Genomic DNA, 23,938 nt, shown 5'->3' with positions numbered 1-23,938 from the left:
AAAATTGCGCATCTTATAAATGGAAACATTAGTCTGTAAGAATACACTTTATTTAAAAATTTTCAATTTGTAATACTAAACTATTACCAAATAAATTGAAGCTATTAAATTAATTATTATTAAGTAAATTTCATCAGATTAATGAAATAAGTTTTATCAATTAAAATGTGATGCTTTAAATATTACAACTGATAAATTAATTTAAACAATTATTTAATTACTTACAAAAGTAAGATCTTCATATTATACTAATATTTACAAATTTTATTAAAGATATTAAAAAAGGAAGCAATACACCTGACTCGTGAAACAAAAAAATTAATGGTAAATGTCTAGCGTAATAATATCTGCAGACCATGGTCTGCGAAAATATGACTTTTTATTATCAAACATTTTATAATTCTATAAATCATAATTTTGATGCTTTATCGATAAGTCAAAAAAAAGCTTTAAAACGTGAATGTAGCAGACATCAGACAAATTTAAAATAGTAAATAAATAGAGTAAATAATTAAAAAAATAATATTTATAAAAAATGCACTTATTAGTTTCAAAATTTTTTAAATGCGCATTTTTTTTTAATTTAATTTTATTAATTATTTACTCTAATTATTGATAATTTTAAATTTGTCTGATGTCTGCTACATTCACACTCATTCAAAACTGCTATCTTAAAGATGTCGAAAAGTCAAGTGTGTTATGTTATTTGAGTTGTTTTCTTTTCTTATCACTCGACAGTTTTCGTAACTAAATTCAAATCTCGTATATTTTCGTAACGCGGGAAATACTTCGTTTAAATTCGTTTCCCCCACTTCGAAAAACGATTACTCAACAGCTAACTTCACTTTTAATAACTGAACCATTAGCATCTAGCCAACGAAAAGAGTTTCAGTTTCATTTAGAATCTACTCCAAAGTAATTTGTTATAACCAACAACCATAAGACCTTCATTATCTGACGAACGTTCGTCTGAAACGTGTGTACAAACTCCCAGATGTCTTGGACGTATAAAATAAAATTAAATTTCGGCATGCTCGGCAAGGTGTTGATGTAGTAATAATTTTAAACCGTAGACACCGTAGACCGTTGCCGAATTTTATTATTTTTTTTTTTATAAGACTACTACTCATCATCATCATCACCGGAAATTCTGCTAATTTAATCTCTGGCCCATCTAACAATACAACGTGGGACTGGTAAAAAAACGTTTTTTTATAAATAATAATTGTTATTATTTTGTAAAAATACCATCAACTTGAGACGTGACCTCGTGTTTGAATTATAACATTAATAATTTAATAAAAAATTAAAATGGAGCAAAAAAAAGTTTACAAGATCGTATTGACTGGAGGTAAGTTTTTTTTTTCCAACCCTATTCTATTTATTGTTACTACCCTGTTTAATAAATTACATATATATTCATTATTCAATATTGATAACTATCATATATTTATTGATTTAATTTAACATATATTTTTTATTAACTTATTCATTTACATAAATTTAGTTAATCCACTTTAATTTTATGAAGTTTTAATACCACGTGTTAAAATTAAATTATTGCATCATCAATTCATATTTTTTTATTAAATTTATTAATAATAATAACAGTAATTACTATTATTTTATACTCTAGCTGATCTATTTATAGATAAAATATTTTATAATATGATATAATTTATTGATCATGTTAATTAATATTTAATTTATTTTATAAATAATAAGTAATAAGACGATTGATTTATTGTTAGTTATAGTCTAATTGCCTGGCACGATATTGTCGTTTCGTAAACTCTCATTTTATATTCTATTATTAGTTACAGACAATACTTTTACATTAGCATGCTAAATAAAATGAAAGAATTTAAAAAATAAAAAAAATAAAACAACATACATTTTAATGAAAGGAAAAATACGTGATAACACAAACCTAGTTACTGTAAAAACATTTCCGATACTTAAGACTATTGATAACGTTCATAAAACGTTTTCAAACTTTCCATTAGAAAATTTTTAAATAGTGATTCATTTTATTTTATTTAATTATTAACATGATAATTACTTCTAAGATATGAAAAGAAATTTTTAAATTTAAAATCCGAGATTTAATTATTTAATTATTTAAAACTTTGATAATAAGATATTAATAGTAGAGTTTTAATATTAACATATAGTAGAACAGATGTGTTTTATTTACAGTTTTTTAACAGTTGTTTGTTATCAGTATTTGAATAATTACTTATTATAATTATTAGATAAATTTTAAAGTTTATCTAGGTGAAAAAATTTTGTGACGCAAGTTTTAAAAATGTTCAAAAAATTAAAAAAAAAAATTAAATTGAGTAATGAATAGTTTATGGTTAATATATTTTTATTAGCTTTTAATAAAATTGTATTTTTTTTTATAGTTTAACTTTTTTTTTTAATGATAGATATTGACGCTAAATGGAAATATAATTTAGTTTCAATTATATGTTATTATAATATTTGTATTTTGTTATGCACGCGATAAAAAGGATGACGTGAAGGTCAAATTTAACATTAATTTACTAATGGGATGAGTTTTTATTATTTTAAATTATTTTTAGACATGAGAAGTTCATAAAAGGGACAATTTTTTTTTTAAATTAAATTGTGGACTTTAGTAAAAATTTTGAAGAAAAATATTTAGAGCGTTTGCTGTTTTAAGAAAAATCTTGAGATTATATTTTGTAAAGAATTTAAAAATTATAAATATTTTATTTTTGAATCTATTAAAGAAATTTTTAAATAAAAGAAAGTATTTAAAGAAACAAAGCCGTGGAAGTTGAAAAAACTATTAGAGCTTCATCAGTAGATATTTGAATAACAAAGAAAGTTTGATTTCGTTTAGATAAAATATATTTTTATTTAAGGTACATAGTCACTAAAGACGTCACTGAGAAATAATTAATCGGCAGACGCATGTAAAATTTTTTAAACGATTACTGAGAACGGAAACATTAAAGTTATTAAAAGTTTATTTAATCGGTTGTCTATTCAAATGAAAAAAAAAATTTTTTTAAAATGATTGATCAAAAAACATAAATGATATTTGATTTTTGAGCACATGAAAATGAAAGTTTAATTTGAATAATTATTAATCAATTATTTGTAAATTTTATTTTTCAGGCCCTTGTGGAGGCAAAACTACTGGACAGGCACGACTTTGTACATTTTTTGAAAATATGGGATGGAAGGTGTGTATTCAAAATACAATTTATTTATTTAAAGAGTATTTTTTTATTATTTATTATAAATTATGTAAATTTTAATTTTTTGTCATTCAAAGAACTTTTTTTTTGTATTCTAAGCTCGTTTTCTTTTTATTTAAATTTTGATAATCAATTATTTACTAAGTACTTAATAATAATTAAGAGAAAATATAAACAACTAAAATTTTAAATAAAAATAAAAAAAAAATAATAAAATGATTCTTTAAAATTAAATTGAAAACGAGTTAAAAGATAATATATAAATTAGTTTTATTTTTGCAATCATAGTAAATTTAAAGAAAATTCTTCAAGTTATGAAGGAGAGTTAAAGATTTTTTAAAAAAATAGAATGGGGTGTTTTTGGAGTTGTTTATTTCTCCTTCGTTTTGGATTCGATAGAGTTGGTGGTTGTCTTATTTTTCAGGTGTTCCGTGTCCCCGAGACAGCGACCGTGCTGCTCAGGTATGCTAAAACAAACTAACAAATAATTGTATCTACAATTTCTATGTAGACATTACAAAAAACAAAAAAATTATTACAACTGTTAAAATTAAAAAAAAAATCAAATGTTAAAATTTTTGTTTTATATAATCAAATTTAATTATCACAAATTTGTTTTTTATCATTAAAATTACCTAAACATTTACGTAATTATATTTAATTGTACATAATTCAATTCATTGATTAGATGAATTACGTAAAAAATTATTAAATCGCATGTTGGATTTTTTTTAAATTCAAAATAAAATCAAAAGTTTTTTTTTTTTAAATATCATCATAAATATCAAATTAATTATTTCTTTTATTGAAAAAAAAAAAAAAAAAAAAAAAATATTAAAATTAAAATAAATAGAAATTATGATATTTTTAATTTTTGAATTTCAGTGGCGGTGTCAAGTTCTCCGACTTGACAGAAGAAGACAGTGAGTAAAAATTTATTATCTTTTATATATTTTAATATAATTAATAAATTAATTAACATTAATACTCAAAATAATGATGAATTAATAAAAAACAAAAATAATTAATGTTAATTGATAAATTAATTGATCACAGAGCCATTGAATTAAAAAATGAAAGTACTTATATAATTAATCAAAAATAAAAATAATTAATTAACAATTCATAAAACTTTTATCTTTACAAATTAATTAAAAATATTAATATTTAATTAAATGTTACGTATAAAGTTTAAATGAAGGTCTTCGGTCTCTTTAAATTAGTATATCTATATACAATATAAATATTAAGTGACCAGACAGTATGACGCTGCAGCTGGACATTATCTTCTTAAAAAGAATTTAAAAAACTCGGACAATATATTCATTTATTACCCAATAAATTAAATTACATGATAATGGATAATGTTATAACAATTGTATTGTTAATTTATTGAATTTTTAACTTAAAAGAAAAAATAAATCGACCATTGTTATTTATTAAACTTTTTTTTTAATGTTAAAATCAATTAATATATAAATATTTATCTTGTCAAATTAAGTGTTATTAATCTGAGTAGCATTGAATTAAATTATTGCGCGTGGCATTTAAATTATAAAAGCAAAAAGGGAAAGAATTAGTTTCCACTTATATTATTAAATTGATTGAGTGATTGAGAGCACAATGACGCAATAACATTCCAGTTAATTTAGTTATTTTACACTAAACTAATTTTATATATATATATAAATTGTAGACGTCCTTTATTTCCATATGATTGATAATCAGGAAATTTATTATTTTTATTTAATTTTTATATTATGTATTATTTTTTATTTATATATTTTCCAAGGCTTTAAATCTAGTATTTTATTTATCTGTTTCTTACATAATGCCTTTAAAATAAAATATAATTTGTATTCAGTGCTATCTATCCATAAAAATTGTTACTTTGTAACTTTTTTATGGAGTTACAATCATTGTCAGTGAGTTCGTAGCAAAGTACAATTAGTAAAAAAATTTTTTCTAGTCTGTACAATTGTATTCTAAAAAAAAAAAATTTAATGATTAATAATTGTCGACAGGAAAATTTTTAAGGTCAAGATAAGATACGTTGATTTTTTTGTTTAGTGCAAAGTTAACTTTTAATGAGGTGACATTCAAATTTTATTACAATTTATCCTGGTTTTATATGCTTTATTTAAAGCTTTTATTTATTCAATGAGCTTCCGCAAGATTTATTAAACTATAGAAAAAAACGGCAGAATTTTTAGTTTTCTAAAAATTAAGTAAAATTTTTTTTATTTCAATTTTTAAAAATTAATTTGTTTTCGAAACTTGAAATGTAATTTGCTAAATATTGTTTCTATAATTACTTATTAAATATTCTCTATCATCCAATAGAATTATTGAAATTAATTACATTTATTTCTTTTGTAAAATTGAAGCCATAAAATTTATCAAAAATTTTATTATTATTTTCTAAAATCGAATTTTTTATTTGTTTTTAAATTTACGCGGGAATGCTTTTTTTTAATGTAACTGTTGTTTTAATTTTGATTATAATATTTAAAAAAATATAATAGCAATAAATCGAGATATCACTAGTATATAAAATATTTTTTCACTTGCAAAAAAAAAGTACGATACTTTGTTAAATTTTTTTTTAAATAAGAAATTTTTTATCAAAACTGATTTTTTCTTCTTTCTTTATGTAGATATCTACTAAAATTATTTCAACAATTGTTTAAAAAATATGAACTCTAAAATTGAATTTTATATTTTACTAAAAATATTTTCCCGGGTTTTGTCACAGATAATAAAAATCGTATAGTATTTCACAATTTGCTGTCGAGACATTTCAATTTAAAGAATCATGAATCATGAACAAGGAAAGATAACCCGTAAAAAATAAAAGAAACTTCAAGAGAGTAAAAGAGAAAGATGAATAAAGATGAAAAGCTAAGCTATAGATATTTTACTTGACGTGAAATTGCTGGCCTCAGGCTTTTCACTACTATGAATACATATAATTTTTTTTTTATTTTGCATACTGTCTAGAATATCCGGTATGGCTACTTGAGACTTGAGACCTATGTTTAATAATGTTTTATATAAAACTTTCCGTATAAAATGTTAACGTAAGTGGAAAAAATTAATTCTTAAAATGAAGACAAGGCTGATGATCAAAATTAAAACCGGCAAAATCTAGTCTGTTGGAGTTAAATATTTAAAGCTAAAACAATATAATAATAAATACACACTAATATAAATGGCACTCATGATAGATGAATAAATATATTTTCATTGAGCCACGTGATGTAATGCATTAATGCAGGTCATACACTTAAAATTATCTTTCAAAGTTTGTACGACCCTAACTTACAATAAATAAACGTATGACTTTCAAGACAACTTGTACATTGATAATTATTTTAATACGTCACAAAAAAAGTCAAAATAAATAAAAAGTTTAAACAATAATACTAACACTAATTACAAAGTAAAAGAGAAGAAGACAAATTTATATTGAGCCTAAGAATGATAAAAGAGAAAAAAATACACGCGTCAACGATTGTATATAAAATTATTGAATCTTTGCCAAATATAAATGACTCCTTAAAAAGATATTTCTATATATACACATATACTTTTTTTTTACATCTTTATTAACACATGTAAAATTAATCAAATTTATAATCTTTATTAATTAAATACGATAATTTAAGAAACAAAAAAAATATTTACACAACTTCTTTTCTTATTTGATAAGAAAAAGTATTTAGTTAAATTTATAAATCATTTAATTTTAACAGATAAATTAAAAAGATTATCGATTAATGAAATGATAAATTTTTTTTTAATATTTAAAGATTTTGAAAATAAAAATGATAATAATTATATATATATTTATATGTATATATTGTTTAATAAAAAAAATAAGTGAACGTGATCTAGAATTGATTAAGCAAAGTTTATAATGGCAAGTAGCCAAAGTTTTAAGTTATAAAATATGACGAGGAGACTGGTCTCAAGATCTTTAACAACCGACACTTGATACTAATAATTCATTGCATTGGTTTGTTAAATATACTGCTTACATATAATAAAACTTTAACATTTAAAACACTATGAGATTGTATTTTCTTAAATAAGTTAAAATAAAACTCTTACGTCAATGGAAAATTTATTACCGGAAATATTTAATATAAAAATGAAATTTTAGAAATTTATTAAATAAACATTAAAGAATAAACTATGAATATACAACGACAATAATAAAAAACGAGCAACCTACAGTGACTACGTGACTGCCTCAATGTTACTACCAAATTTATTAAATATGATTTAAATTTAATTGTTTATTTAAATCTTTACCAATTTACTCTCAAATCTTTTGTTTATTTTTATTATTATTAAAGTTTAATAAGACAAATCTTGCCATTAACTCGCAAACTTATTGATTTCGATAATTGTATAATCATGAGATTCTTCAAAAAACATCTCGCAGTCAAATTTTTTTTATTAGTCGTCTGATATATTTTTTTTTCTATAATAACTACGATGAAAAATACAATAAACTGTTGTCTTTCATTGATACAAAAAAAATCAATATTTAATTTCAAAATATTGAAAATTTTTATGTCAGTAGTTTTATAAAATCGTATTAACATCTTTTGGCGCGAAATTTATATATGTATATATATATTCATAATTATTTATATGTATAATAGATAACTATATTCTGTTATATTCAGCTATATTCAGTGGCAAAATAATTAGAATATTAATTTATTTAAAAAAAATATTTACGATCTTTTTTTTCCGCGTAATTTAAATTTGATTCGAATGATAGAAATAAATTGATTTATCTCGATACTTGACAATAAAAAAAAAAATTGAAACCAGGAAAAGGCACAAATTTAAGTCAAGACTTTTTCAATGATACCAATTTTAATAACTAATTCTATCATCTAGATATGGCTGGAAAAATTTCCTTATTCTTTTAATAATATAGATAACACTTGTATGATACAATAACTAATTCTATGTAATAAATCCTCGCCCTTGAGTTCTCATCAGGCTTCACACAATTAATGAATAGCATTGGCTTCTTTTGTGCAATAAAAAATTCAATTATAAGTTAAAAAAATATATATATTTTATAAAATAATCTTTTTCATTGTTTACTTTGAAGGCTTTCACCACAAAAAAAAAAAAACAACAATAATAATAATAATAATAGTAAGATTAGATATAGAAATAATTAATCAAATAAATATCTCGTGACTAATACAAATAATCTGTTTGATAAAATGTCATACAACTGTGCCAGATTTAAATGACACTGTAATTGTTACTCAAGTTTTTAATTTGGGTGGCACCCAGCTTTGGATAATTTTCTATAGAACACTGACTAACTTTTTGTGTACTTAATAATATATAGTAATTGAAAGTTATGTTAAGTTATTTTATATACGTGATTACTAAATGCCAGATTTATTAATCGACTGTTAAATTGTCTTGTTTACTTATATGTTTACTTAATTGTTTTAATCAATCATTTGAAAAATTTCAAAATTATAATGCAATTTTTAAATATTTTAAGATAATTTATTTCTTTTTTTTTTCGAAAATCACTTTAAAGAAGACAAAAAAAAATATGTTAATAGTATTATAAATTTTAATCTTCTGATATGCTCATTAGTTGAAGGTCTTTCAAAAAATATAGGTCAGTAAAGTTGGGAATTTAAAAACAAAAAATTTTACTTTAAAAATTGATTATCAGTATCTTAGAATTAAAAATTATTCGATTATTAAAAATAAAATTATTATGTATTTAATTTAAAATTTCTATTATAAAAAAAATGGAATATTAGACAGTCAGACAGAATCTATAGTAATAAGGTCAATCTGGGACGTGAGTTGCGTTATAGAGTCACGTGTACGCAAGTTTATATTGAGGGACATAGAGTAGAAAGGAGAGACAGGAGAGATGCCCTGGGGTAAAGAATCGATACTAGTATTTCTGGACCACGTCAGCTTTTGCAAGCTCACGTAACTCTCACCTTAAAACTCTGTTCAAGGTCAACTTCTATAGATCCCTAGACTATTTATTATTATTATTATTATTGAAACTTAATATTATTTATAATTTACAATTAAATTAATAATACGATAAAATATGATTTAATTTTTTCTCGAGATTTAAGCATTAAAAGAGACAATTGGAAGAAACAAAAAAGTAAAACGGTGACAGTTGATCGTCCGTTTGTAAACCAACTAGATAGCAAACGAAATTGGAGCAGTAGTTATGATGATGATAAAAGGAAATTTAAGTGGTCAGAAATTCTCAAGGTCGGGTTTTACGAGGGTGAGTGAGTTGCAATAAAAAGTAACCACTCGTGTAAACAATCCTCTTGCTTTCACTCTCACTTTCAAATTATAAAATACAATAAATTCAAAAATTATGTCACAGGTATTTTTTAAATTTCATTTTTCAAGTACTGTGACATGAGCTTTGAATTTTTTAGTTTGGATGTGAATTAAAAAATTAAGTGGATAGAATATAATGATAATAATTAACGTATTGTAGTAATTAAAATACTACACTTAAAATGTTCAACACTCATTGTTGACCTGTAAAAATCTCGAGTAGTTTATTCCAGATATTCTTTATCTAAAAAAATAAACAAACATTAAAAGCTTGACGTCATTTCATATATTTTTTTATTATGCTAGATTTCATAAATATAATAATTTTTTTTTCGTTCATTGGTACTGTGATTATTTTTTTTTTATTATTTCAATAAATTTAATTATATATTATATTTAAATTTAAATAATTAAATATTTTATTATTATTTACAGGCTTGAAATTTCAAGAAAATCTTTTGAAGACGATGATCCAAATTGAGAATACATTTTTCTCATTGGGAGAAAGCTGTAGTAGAAATTGCCTTATTATCTGTGATCGTGGAGCAATGGATGCTTCAGCATGTGAGTATTTAAAATAAAAATTGGCATTAAATAATTGTGTCGAGTCAGTCTATTTTTGGCCTTGAAAAATAATCTTCTAGTCTTGTTTTTCTTTTTAAATCTAGTCATCGGGTTGATGAAAAATAAAAATAATTTTATCTTTGTACACTTTGTTATTTTAAAGCTAAAGAACTTTCAAACAAAAAAATAAAAATAACTTATTTTTAAGCTGTCGTTTTCGATAATTTTTTTTTTTTTGCAAACTATATTTACTGTACATATAAATAATCGGGCTAAAAAAAAATTAATCGTGAAACATTTTTGAGCTTAAAATTAATCTTTTATTTAATTCGGCTTTGGTTGAAAAAATTTACATGAAAAAATATTTTTAATTTTCATCAATCATTTGAAGAATATTTAAGAATAAAAAAAAAATGATATTTTTATGAAGAAAAAGAAATGAAGCTACAAAAAAAAATAAATAAAATAATTAATTTTAATTTTATAGTTATCGCAAAGGACAAATGGGACCTGATGCTAGCAACGAACGGTTGGAATAATGTTGAGCTTCGTGACAATCGTTATGACCAGATAATACATATGGTATCAGCGGCAAATGGTGCTGAGGATTTTTATTCAACAGAAGATCATGCCTGTCGTTCAGAAGGTGTAGAATTGGCACGTGAATTAGATTATAAAGCAGCAGCAGCATGGGTTGGCCATCCTTACTTTGACGTTATTGACAATTCACAAGATTTTGAGACTAAAATATGTCGTATGATTGAGTGTATTTGCCAGAAACTTTGTATTGATACTGGTGACAGATTACGCGCTAGTAGTCGCAAAGTTAAGTTTCTTGTTAAAGGACCATTACCAATTGACTCGGAATTTCCACCATTTCAAGACTTTGATGTTGTACATAATTACCTCCAAAGTAGAATGCCTAGTATGCAGGCACGGTTACGAAAACGTGGACAAAAAGGTTCTTAATTATTATTATCACTTATATACTAATAATAATCACATAGTTATTTTATAATTTATTATTTTAATCCTCCGTCCATTGCGCCATTACGGTGTTGCCAAGTATCATAACTATGATTTTTGAAAATTCAAACCACACAAGCTTATACGACTAGACATTTCTATACTTTTTTTTTTAGAATTTTTTTGCTAAAATAAAAATATTAAAGAAAGAGATAAATTAAATGAGCTGGAACTGAGTCGCTGGTGGTAACTGGTAACACTGCGTAGAAAATCCAACCAAATTCAAGCCCGAATTTACTTGCGTCAGCAGCAAATCGCCGCATTTCTCACAAAAAAAAATTTGTCTATGGGTTAACCCTGCGGGCCAGCCCAAAACTTCCCGCTGTGTTCGAGTTCCTTAAGCTCGAAAACATCGCTGTAAATATATTTTCGAGCTCTTCGAGCTCGAAAATACTTTTGTATACCATTATCTTCGAAAAAAAAACATTTTTAGCATTTCTTTCTCCCACGATATCTCTCGAACAAATTAACCGATTGAGATGTCTAAGGTGGCAATCGGCGCATTTTATTGAATTCTTGAGCTAATTAAAATTTGAAATCGATCGCGTCAGTCGTTTCGAAAATATTTAGAAAAAACCGTTTTTCACCATTTCTTTCTCCCGCGATAACTCTCGAACGAATTATCCGATTTTGATGTTTGAGGTGGGAATCGACGTGTTTTATTGAATACTAGAGCTGATTAGATTTTGAAGTCGATCGTATAAGTCGTTTTTCAGAAATCAATAAAAAACTAAAAAACTAATTTTTTTTGTTTTTTCGTAATTCGCAAATATTTTCGAGTATATTCGATCAAATAATCTGAAATTCTCAGGAAAGTTGATGGCCAACAAGCTCTTTCGATTGCTACCTCAACCATCCAAATCGATTCATTAGTTTAAAAGTTACAAAGAGTTTACACACACACACACACGCGCGCACACACACACACACACACACACATACACACGGACATCATTCTGAAAATAGTCAGAATAGCTTCCTAGGACCTCAAAATGTCGACATCTGATGAAAACTCGATTTTCGAAAATTGGGGTGAAAACAATAACTTCCCGAAATTTTTGAAAATCGTCGATTTTCTTAGCGGGAAGTTAAAAATTATTTTTTTAATATTTAAATATTTATATAGTAGAAGAACTCATAAAATTTCAAAGGACTAAGAAGTTTATTTTCTTCTTAAATAATTTTTTAATAAAAATTGCGGCATTGCGATCATAGCGCGACGAACGAAGGATTAAATTTTCAATAAGAAGATTTTAAAATAAATATTTTCATTTTCAAATGATATTGTTTGCTAATTTTTTCTTTCTTTATTTATAAAGGTCACTGGTCGTATATACATACAATAAGACGACCAAAAATGTGCGGGCAAGTCGTCGAAGTAAAGACACCACTAACACATCGTGATTATTTAAATATGTTGGCTCAACGTGATGATGCACATTTTACAATCTTCAAGCGTAGACGATGTTTTTTAATAAATAATCAGTATTTTCAATTGGACATATACCGAGAACCCGGACATCCACGGTAGTTTTTTTTTTTTTATTTAATTAAAGTTTCAATTATTGACTTTGAATTCTGACCATTAAAAATTAAATAATTTTATGAGCTTACATAATTTAAATAAAATATTTTAAATTAAAAGGTCAGCAATTGAATAAAGTCAATAATAAAACAAAACAAGTTTTAAATTATTAATGATAGTAATTATTAATATTCATATATTTAAATATAGATGCCGTGGATTAATGTTGTTGGAAACATACACAGCTTTAACAGGCGATGAATTAAAAAATATATTGCCAAATTTTTTGGCTATCGAAAAAGATGTTACTGGTAATCCTGATTACAGTATGTTCAACTTGAGCTTGCGAGAGGAATGGAATACAACTGGAAGTAAATACTGTCATAATTTACACAGTAAGTATTTGTTGATAAATAAAAAATTAAATAATAATGATAATAATCCTAATGAATTAATTAATTAATAAATAAATGAAATAAGTAAAGTCGAGCGGATAAGGGATGTAAAAGACCGCTTAGTGTGTGTTGTGCTCGTGTACGTCAATGGCTTTTGAATTGTATACAGATTACGCTCTTTCAGGCATGGTGAATGGTGCCACGATACAAGAAATAAAACGTGATACCTGTGAGGCAGTTGCAACCTCACCTAAAAAACATATTAACCGAGTGATGGGTATTAGAGTTAACGGTAATGATGCAAACGGTTATGAAAACGGATTAGGCTACACGCGAAACGGTGTCAACGGTACAAATACTTTTAATGGTATTGACAAAAGTATTGGTGATTTAAATAAATTAAATAATATTATTAATGATAAGAGTAATAAAATAAATGTTAATAATGAGTATTCTGGTTGCGATAGTTTGAATGATAAATTTGATATCAATCCAGTTGACGAAATTTCAACTTCATCAGCATCTTCTGGTATTGACAAGTGTAAAAATAAGCACGATAATGCAATTAAAATTTAATAATCGTTGTCATTTTAAATATTTATCATTTTCATTTTTAATATTTCATTATTTTGATTTATATACATTTTAATATTATTATTATTTACATATATAAATAGATATTTTTTTTTGTAGTCTATATTTAGGATGAAAATAATAAATTTTTAATTATAAAAAAATATTTTTTGGAATTTTTTTTTTTCGATAGTTAATAAAATGAATTAATTTATTTTATTAATTATTGTAATGATTGTTAATATAATTTTATAACTTTTTTTTTTTAATTTACTGACATTACTAATAATAAAAATCAATATTCAAATTTTTATTTGTAAATAATTTTAATAATATGAAAAAAAAATTATGAATTCCAAAATTTATTTTTTAACTTGAAAAAAAAAAAAAAAATAAATAAATAAATAAATTATATAAAAATTAATTTTCTAGTACTTAATTCAATCGTGGAAATCAATTTAAATGAATATTAATTATATATAATTTAAATAAAAGTATTTTTTCTTTTTTTAAATCATTCAATTCATGACTAACTGAATTCTACCGGAAGTATTGGTGAGACTCAATATGAGTCAAACTATTTATCAATATAAATGTGATGTAACACATAAATACACATTAGATATTTGTCCATAATATGAAAAAAAATTAATTAATTAATGAAAAATAAAAACCAAAAGAAAAAAAATTTAAGTTTAAGCAGACAGAGAATAAATTGAAAATGTAATTTAAGAATACTCATACCAATAAATTTTAATATGTAAATTATTGGTATTCTCAGACAGCCCTCCACATTTTTAAAATATTTAATGACTCAAACAGGGCAGCAATTAAACTTACGGTGCAGGTATGGTGAAAAAATAATCAATGACCTTGAACTGTCGTCACTGTATTAAAAGTTTATTAATTAATAAAAAAATAATTTAAGCATTAATTGAATAGAACACAACTAAGTTGCGATTTTCGCCGAGAAATAAATTTTAAAAAAATTACATAGTTATCACTTAGGAGTTAAACGATAATTGTTAAATAAATTTGAGTCTAGAAAATTTATGAATTTCTACTGAAATTTATTTGCAAAATTAACTCCTAGTTGATAAACACTGAAAGTAATTTTTTTTTAATCTATATCTAGGCAAAAATTAAAACTATTTTGTCTTTTTTTAAATAAATGTTTTAATTTTTTTTTTAATTAATTAATAAAATTTTAAAAGTTGGAAAATACAAGAGTGCACAACTCACTTGCTCATAATAACGATGAAAAAAAATGGCAGCTAATTTTTTTCATGAAATGTCAGTTTTAAGTTTTTATTGTTTATAAATAAACCGAAAGGATTTTCAAAGGGTTTTTTTATTTTAGAACTCAAGCATAATAAAAAATGAAATAGATCAATTGGTTGTAAATTTTTTACGTTACTGTGTTTACCATCATCCGTACATACTGATGGACCTCAGAGATTTTTTTTCAATCATTATTTAAAAAAAAATGACTTAAAATTGTGTTCGTTTTATTCATTAATAAATTATCTTTCAAATGATACGAATTTCGATCTCATTTAACATATTCGAGAAAGTGTTAGCAGTACACATCTCATTGCTTCGCAATTGAGGTGTGCAATACAGTTTTGACGGTTGAAAGTCATTGAATATTTTTAAAAATCGGAGTGTATTGTCTGAGAATGCTCTTAAAGTAAAAAAAAAAAAAAAATAAAATGAATATAATGTAATTATAACTATGCTTAATTGATAAGAGTGCTCATGCAATCATTTTGATTAAATTCTTGCCTCAACGCTTTAAAAATCGTGTATTTGTGAAAAAATAAAAAAACAAATTACAAAACCAAAAATAAAAAAAACATAATTCCATGCTTATGTAAATTAAATAAGCTTCGTTGTAATTTATAATAAAAATAAAACTAAAAACAAAAGGTTTCAAATTAAACATAAAATTAAGAAAAAGATTGCGTTTCAGCTGTCTACGACTGATTCGAGTGCTGTGCGGATTACGGACAGGACAGAGTTATACAATCAGATAAAATGATCCTCGACTCATTTAAATTGACAATTAATAAAACGTATAAATTTTTAAAATAAATAAATCAAACGCACAGTTGGATACTCGAGTGGATCATCAATATGTCGGGTAAAGTAAATTATTGAATTTCAAAATCAATTACATTAAATTGTTTACTGAATTAAAAAAAAAAAAACTAACAAGACTTGAATATCATAAAATTAAAATAAGACTCTGATGCGTATCAATAAACATAAAAAATTTATAAATTTTTATCTTGTGCTTTATACAAAAAAATATTATTATTATTACACATTTCTGATGTCTAAACTATAAAATAATTATTTTTGCTACTAAAATATTAATTGAATTGATAAAAAAAAAGAAAATTTTTAAATAAATTTTTTCATATTGCTAATAATTTATTAATTAACTATATTAAGTTTTTATTTTTCACGAATGCACGATTTAGTGACTAATTATTATTATTTTTATTGAAATATTTTATTATTTTTTTTTAGTTTTTAAATAAAACGTATTACAATTTTTAATTCGTAGAGTTCAAAAGTTTAAAATAAAATAAAATTATTAAATTATATTTCATTAGTACTTAAAAAAAAAAAAAAAAAAAAAAATTGATAAAACATATTGTTAATTATCTATTGAATGAGTAACTGAGAATATGTAAATAGTGTAAGGCTGATATTGATTTACTTAATTTATCTAGTAATCCATTATTATTAATGTTGATATATATTTTTTTTTAATATTTAATTTTTGTGAAATTTATCGACACAATTATTGTATGAAACATTTAAACTGTCTCTTCATAATGTACAATACTATTTTTATTTGTTAAATTAAATAATGTATTAATAGATTTCAAATGATGTTTAGTTTTTCAATAGAGACAAAGTGCCTGTGAGATATTTAAATGCAAAAACAAAATTTAAATTTAAAAGTTAAGCAAAATGTTGAAACAAAAAATAGAATAACACTAAAAGTAATAAAAAAAAGTTTTAATAAATATATAAATATATATTTTAAATAATATAATGTAATGATTAATGTACTGTGAACTTTACTGAACTTATCTTTATTAAATTTGTGTCTAATGAAATTTCATATGATTTTGATGTATTTAAATCTATATAAATCTTTAAATAAAATCTTCTTTATCTGTATATGTAATTGTTTTATTTTTTAATTATCAATACTATTAATTGTATGAACTATATAAGTAGTGTATTAATTAGTTAGGCGATCGTCGCATTTCGGTGGATAATCACGTTTGGCGATGAAATGTAGTATTTTATACGGTGAGGTAGGTATCAACTACAATAAACCCGTTCATGTGTACGTTCTAATATAATTTAAATTTTGAATTGCACAAAATATCTATTATAATATATTATAAAAAATAAATAAATTGTATATTAATTAATTAATAAATGTAATACTGATATATGTATATATATTAAAAATATGAGCTATGTTAGTGGTATGTTAATTAATTAGGTGTTCGACGAACTTCGGTGGATAACCGCGAATTTTTAATTCAGTTTTTGGCTTTTCTTTTAATTCTTTGTTGTAAAATAGCACAGCTTCCCAAGCTATTTCTGCGAGCTTTGGAATCGTCACCCATGCTGAAAAAATCGATGTGTTTTCTACCTGCAATAATATAAATGAACATTAATTATGTATGTGTGAATAATAATTTTAATTATCTATGGCAGAAACACCAGATCTTAACACTACACCATTTATCAACACTATATTTTATTTTGACATATGAAGAATATGAAAATTATCATTGCTATAATAATTATAATTAAAGTATCTTTGGATACCATGAAATCATCTGTCATATTTTTGCGTATTGTATAAATCACTTTGTCAAAATTCTTTAAGTGTCCAGAACTGGTAGTTTTGTCCTATATCTGAGGCATCTAGTTTCAAAACCGGACATCTCCAAAAAATTGAAAACTTATTTGTTCATAAATTCTTATTCTCTTTGTTGAGTACTATCATATCCCCGTAGGATTTAATGCAAAACACAACTTAATACCCATAAATAAATTTAAAAATCCATGGTTATTTTCGAAAGCAAACAAATCTTATGAGCAGCGAGTTTCAAATTCGGCAAAAGTTTATGGTTAATTTAAATCCAGATAGGAACAAAATTTTTTCTATCAAATATTTTAAAAAACAATTTTTATTATAATTTTCCTGATTTAAATTATTTATGTAGCAGTAAAGAAGTATTTTCTGTTATGCCAAAATATATTTTTGAGTTTACCAATAGTTTAAAAAGAAAGTGATCAAAACTATTGGGAAAAGTTTAATATGTATGCGGGATTTACAATTTTATGACTCATTAATAGAATATTTATTTATGTAAGTAATTTAAAAAATTATCAATAGTTATTGTATTAAAAAAAATCTATTCCAAACAGCAAATTATCAAATAGATAATAATATAAATAAATATTCAGTAAAAAATTATCAGAATGGGTTTAAATTTTCCGTACTATTTTTGTTGTTTCATTCGCTTACTATACTTGATGTATTTTATTATTTAACATATACTTGGCCTCAATCTAATTCAATAATTTTATACGTAAATTTTTTCGTAAATACTTTACTAGCAAAAGTTTAAGATTATAAATTACAATAATTTTTATGATCCGCTATTGGTCATACCCATATAAGACAATTGAGTTTCAGATCTTTATAAAGGATTAAAATTCTTGATAGTTTTGTTTACTATCTTTTGTCTGAATAATTTCAATAAGGTGATACTTGTATACACAATAAAATTTTCTTTTCCTTTGAAAAATATGTAGACAAATATTTACTTATTTCGTAATTTATAATCATAGCAGTAAATTTATCAACTCTGACAATAATAAAATATTAATATAAATAAAAAATCAATTAGATTTCAGATAAATTCTCTTTAGTTGAATTTTTATTTATACAAATAACTTTTTTAATTCAGTCTACAACAATTAATTGATTTTTATAAAAATATAAAATTATTATTTTTTAAATACTTTTCTGGCAGTTACATTTATTGATAAATATGATAATTAAGTAGACAAAAATTACAAATTAATACCAAATGGAATTTCTTTAATAATATTTGATACAATGATACCTACAACATAAAAAAATTATATATTAATTGACATGAGAAAATTAAAGAAAAATTTATTTCTAATATTATTTAATATGATCCTAAAATTGACAGACAATTAACACGAAATCAATTACAAAAAAAAAAAAAAAAGAAAAATATGCATATGTAGGCAATTCAAAAAACTACAGGTGCAATTTTTTCAAATATTTTTTTTTTATAATTTATCGTTTTGAAAAAAAATCTGAAAATTATTTGACGTCGGCTAACTTCAGTATCATTATTATTTATTAAAATTAATTCTAACAATTAATTTATTTAAATATAATTAATTAAAATACTTACAAATTTAAAAATACGCTGGAATTTCTGTACCAGTCGTTTTAGGCGTAGAATTGTTGATAGTGTCACAATTATTATTTGAGTCGCAATTACCATCTTTTACAGTTTTATCCAACATTAAAGTCATTCTATTATATATTTTATTCGTAACATTAAATGGAATTTTTTTGGTACTTTCTAACACATCAATAACATCACTTCTTAGTTCAATAATTTGTTTTGAAATTGAACTTTCTTTACAAACTTCTTTATTATTTTCTTTTGAAGTTAATGCGCAACTACTCAGTGGATAATAATCTATTATATTTAGTTTTTTATTCCTGTATTTTTTATTTGATTCAGATTTACGACCCATTATTTATTTATATTTTATTTAATTGTGTATTGATAAATTATTTATAATAAGTTTACTACTTGCTTACTGCTTGCAAGACGAATGCATAGAAAATAGACCTTAAATATAATGCGGGTACAATAAGATTTTAAATTATTGAGCATGCGCGGTACTGCGCGTTTGTAAAAGTCTGGTGAAAACGGAAATTATAAAATTTTGAAAATTTATATAAAAAGTAAACCTCCCAATCTTGAGTCTCTGAAAATTCGCCTTCTAAAAAATAAAAAAATAAAATTTATGAAATGGAAGCCTCAATTATTGAAACTAAAGAGTTACTATTTATTTTTTTCATATTAATAATTTTTTTTACCTGCTCTTTTGTTTGATTCTTCTGCTGAAATTTAATCTTTTTTGTATTAATAAATAAAATTAAAAAAAAAAAATAAAGCAGTTTATCTGATAGCTAAAATGTAGCAATCTCCAGTTGTGTCGGTTGTAAATTCACAACTTTCTCAGATTCTCCGTGTAAAAATATATACAAATAAATAAAATAAAAATTTTAATTATTAAATTAAACAAGACCAAAATGAAGGAATTTAAATAAAAATAAATATATTTAGTATAATTTATATTTATTAACTAATTATATTTCAAATAAATTTCATCAAGATAAATTACTACAAATTCACTTATATTTATATACATAAATTTACTTAAACTTACTATTATTCAGTATATACTTTCTCTCAATTATTTCAGTTATTTTTATGTATCATTTTAATATATATAAAAAAAAATATTTCTACAATGGAGTTAATAAAAAAACAATATCATTAATATTTAAATATATATTAACTAATAATACTTTCTTAAAAAATATTGTTGTATTTAATATTTCGTTTATAAATCTATGAATATATTAGACTGTGCCAAATAAAATCGATATTTTTTTTTTCGATCCCATACTTAAATGTTATTGTGTAAAACAAAAAAAAAATTAGCCACCAAATAGAACCCTCTGAGTCAATAACAGAGCTTGCGCTCACCTATATAAGATTTCCTATTTAAATAACATGGGAAAAACTTTTTTTAAGTTAGCAATTTGTCATCATGCCTACAAAAAAGGTCTACTATAATTTTTTATAAATCTAACCGTTTAGAAGCTATTAAAGCTTAAATTCGAATTGATGGTAAATTTCACGTTTTTTTTTACTTTTCTAGTAAAACTATTAATCTTATCGCAAAATGTCGTAAGACTATTCTTGTAGATCATTTTTTTTTTTTTAACCAAAATCTGCTATTTAATGATTTTTTAATCTCGCAGTTTAAAAGTTACAAATTTAGTAAATTATTTGAAAAAAAACTAAAATTTTTATAAAAAAATAACTTTTTAATGGTTAGATTTAACAAAAAATTATAAGAGACCTTTTTTTGTGGAGCGTTCAATTTTCTACGGAGTATGTATTGTTTGTATCAATCCTTTGATCAATTGATGAGTTATAAAATTCCAAGCTTCAAAAAAAATTTTTTCATGTTATTTAAATAGGAAATCTTCATTAGGCGAACGCTAGCTCTGTAATTGAGTTAAAAAACTCTGTTTAGTAGCTAAACTTTTTTTTTGTTACACGCAACAAATTTTCGTATGGGACCGATAAAAAAAATATCGATTTTATTTGGCACAGTCTAATATAGATATATATAAATATATATAAATTTTTTGACATTTAAATTTAAATTGCTTAATAGACGGAAAACAAAATATTGGAACAGAGATTTAAAAATGAATGCACATTACTGGATAACTATTGAATTTAATTTAATAAAATAGTCAACAATAATTAATAATGAATGATTAATAAACTTTTAATAATGAATATAATTTTTAAAATTGTAAAAAGGTACGTACTATGGAAGTATTTAATTGATATGAATATCATTAGTATATTAAACTGAATAAAATATCAGTTTTCATAGGCATCTATTTATGTTTATAGTTTTAGAAGAATTGTTATTATTATTGTTAATTATCCAAGGAAGATTATATATTATTATAATTATATAATTGTTATAATTAAAATGGAAATTTTTTTATTAAAAAACGGTTTTTATTTCTCTGTAATCTACGTATTTGGTTAGTGCAAATGGCTATAGAGTTTAAAAAATTTATTTATCAAGTCTTCATTATTTTGTAGTTTCAATAAATAAATAATTCGATTTAAAATATTAATCAAAAACTAATTTTCATCTTAATTGATCGATTAATAAATAAATTATTTATACAATTAAAATTCCTTTATATTTAATTTCATGATTTATAATTCCCGTGGCTTGTTTCAGTTTTTTTTCTTTTCATCATCGGCTATATCTACGTATTGTAATTCATAAACATTGGAAGCTTTTGCTATTCATTAAATATATTTTATACAGTAATTAATTGTGTAAAGATAGATTCTTGTTTAAATAAACTTTTAAAAATAACAAGTTAAAAGTTATAAAAAAAAAAATCTTACGATTTTATTTTAAAATGGAAAACTTTATACGGAAAAAAATTATATGATTATTCGATGCATTTAATTTTAATTAATTAATATTTTTTAATAAGAAAGTTTGTCAGTTAAAAACTATCAATATATCAAATTTTGCTTATAAATTTCAATTATTTGCAATAAACTCCCGTAAAACCACACATTCAAGTGATCAAAATTTAAAAATTACTTCTAAAATATTTAAAAGAATTATCGATAAATTATCATTATTATTAATTTCACCAACAAACTTTTCCATCATAATAATAATAAATAATTTTATCTACCAACAGCTTTAGTTTGCTGCGCTTTATACATTTTCAAAACTTTTTTACCCGGAATAAGACTTTGGCTGAGTCCAGGTCGTTTTTTACGTTTAATCATTTGATTATTTTCTTGATCGATTTCATCATCATCATTATCATTATCTTTATTATTATCATCATGATTATCACCATTAATATGATAAATTTTTTGATTATTGAAGTGTGTTTGACAAATAACAGTCTCCTGAGGTGTACGAATTGCTTCAAGTTCAGCAGCACTGCGATGTAGATCTGAATCATGTGCAAATGTACAATTGTGCCCAAAGCGACATCGTCCTTTACGATAATTCCAACATATTTTACGTCCATTAATCATCTTTGTGTCATCTAATGTTGGTGTCATCTTAACATGTTTTTCTAAAATAGCACTTTTAGCTTTTTCAGCCTCGACAAATGGATTTGTAAATACGGAAGTTTTTAATGTGGGAGTTGCATTGAAATCTGGAGTCGGTAATGGAAGCTTATTGTTATCATATGAACTTTTATTGTTGCTATTATCATCTCGATCATTTGATTCATCATCAATATCATCCTCATTTATATCATTTTCCTCTTCATCATTATCATCATCATCATCATCGTCGTCATCATTCTCCACCTTTGGACTTAAAATTTGACCAGATCAGATTACACAGAATAAATATTATTTTTAAACTAATAAGCATATTATTTTATATTTATTCATTAATTACTAATTGTTACATTGTTTAAAAATAGTTGAGGTTAGTAACAATAGGTTAAGTTTTATGTTTTTGTAACTTGAAATCGGATAAAAAAATTATTTGTAAATACTTACATAATTTTAACACCTTCTGATTCACTTTCTGAACCTGAAGATGTTCCATAATCGGCTACTAAGGAAGTCATTGTTATTTTATTATTTTTTTATTTTGTTTTTAATTATTTATTTAAAAAAAATCTTAATTTAATAAAAATATTCTACAACTATACGACAAACTATTTTGTTTGTGCGCTTTTATATATTTTTTTTTTTATTATTATTATTATTATTATCATCATTGTAGTAGTAATATATATATGTATATACATTTTATATCTTTGAGATTTATAATTATGCATTTGGCAACGTTGCTTTTTATTGTAGACCATAAAAATTCCAGAAGTCACCATTTTTTGCCGCTAAATTTTTAAACTTTTTTTTCTATTTTTTAGTTTAAAATTTTTTATTTTTATTTAAATTAATTATTCGTTTTAATTTTATTTTTAATTATCACTTATTGTAATGTAAAAATAGACGACTGTGTAAATGCGCGATAGAATGTAATTTTTGGTTATGAAAAATGTATACTTGTATTATTATTCATCGGTCTATCGAACTAAATAAATAATTATATGAATTTTTAATCCAAATAATGATTATAAACAAAAAGAAATATTTAATAATAATAATAATAATAATAATAATAATAATAATAATAATAATAATAATAATAATAATAATAATAGAGTTAATTGTTCATCTTTTGAAATAAAAAAAAAATTACTAAATATTTATCTTAAGTAATAAAGATAAAAATGAAACAAAGTATGATATTTTTTATTTTAA

The 23,938-nt window shown here is 23.2% G+C and overlaps 2 protein-coding genes across 7 annotated transcripts; one reads left to right on the top strand and one right to left on the bottom strand.

Annotated features, from left to right (window-relative positions):
• The first annotated feature begins 867 nt into the window (after nucleotides 1–867).
• Nucleotides 868–16,275, top strand: LOC103568515 (TRPL translocation defect protein 14). 6 transcript variants are annotated; one of them, XM_014441111.2, is made up of 10 exons: nucleotides 868–1,042; nucleotides 1,119–1,351; nucleotides 3,151–3,218; nucleotides 3,658–3,695; nucleotides 4,119–4,156; nucleotides 10,044–10,172; nucleotides 10,660–11,133; nucleotides 12,518–12,725; nucleotides 12,934–13,118; nucleotides 13,288–16,274. In XM_014441111.2, exons 2-10 carry the CDS (start codon nucleotides 1,312–1,314, stop codon nucleotides 13,692–13,694), a joined length of 1,587 nt encoding a protein of 528 aa, XP_014296597.1. In that variant the 5' UTR covers nucleotides 868–1,042; nucleotides 1,119–1,311; the 3' UTR covers nucleotides 13,695–16,274. The 6 variants fall into 6 exon arrangements, with proteins under 6 accessions (XP_014296597.1, XP_014296599.1, XP_014296596.1 ...); XM_014441113.2 differs by having other exon boundaries at nucleotides 868–1,351; nucleotides 13,288–13,485; nucleotides 15,664–16,197; XM_014441110.2 differs by having other exon boundaries at nucleotides 868–1,351.
• A 3,961-nt stretch (nucleotides 16,276–20,236) lies between these two features.
• On the bottom strand, nucleotides 20,237–23,406 carry LOC103568504 (protein PFC0760c). Its single transcript, XM_008545405.3, has 2 exons — nucleotides 23,168–23,406; nucleotides 20,237–22,976 (listed from the first exon to the last, which is right to left on the bottom strand). Exons 1-2 carry the CDS (start codon nucleotides 23,236–23,238, stop codon nucleotides 22,325–22,327), a joined length of 723 nt encoding a protein of 240 aa, XP_008543627.1. The 5' UTR covers nucleotides 23,239–23,406; the 3' UTR covers nucleotides 20,237–22,324.
• Between the last annotated feature and the right edge of the window lie 532 nt (nucleotides 23,407–23,938).

Source organism: Microplitis demolitor, chromosome 2 (assembly GCF_026212275.2).
Source record: "Microplitis demolitor isolate Queensland-Clemson2020A chromosome 2, iyMicDemo2.1a, whole genome shotgun sequence".
In the NCBI taxonomy this organism is placed as follows: domain Eukaryota; kingdom Metazoa; phylum Arthropoda; class Insecta; order Hymenoptera; family Braconidae; genus Microplitis; species Microplitis demolitor.
The sequence above is the reverse complement of the archived record's forward strand: the minus strand, read 5'-3'. Positions and strand labels throughout refer to the sequence as shown.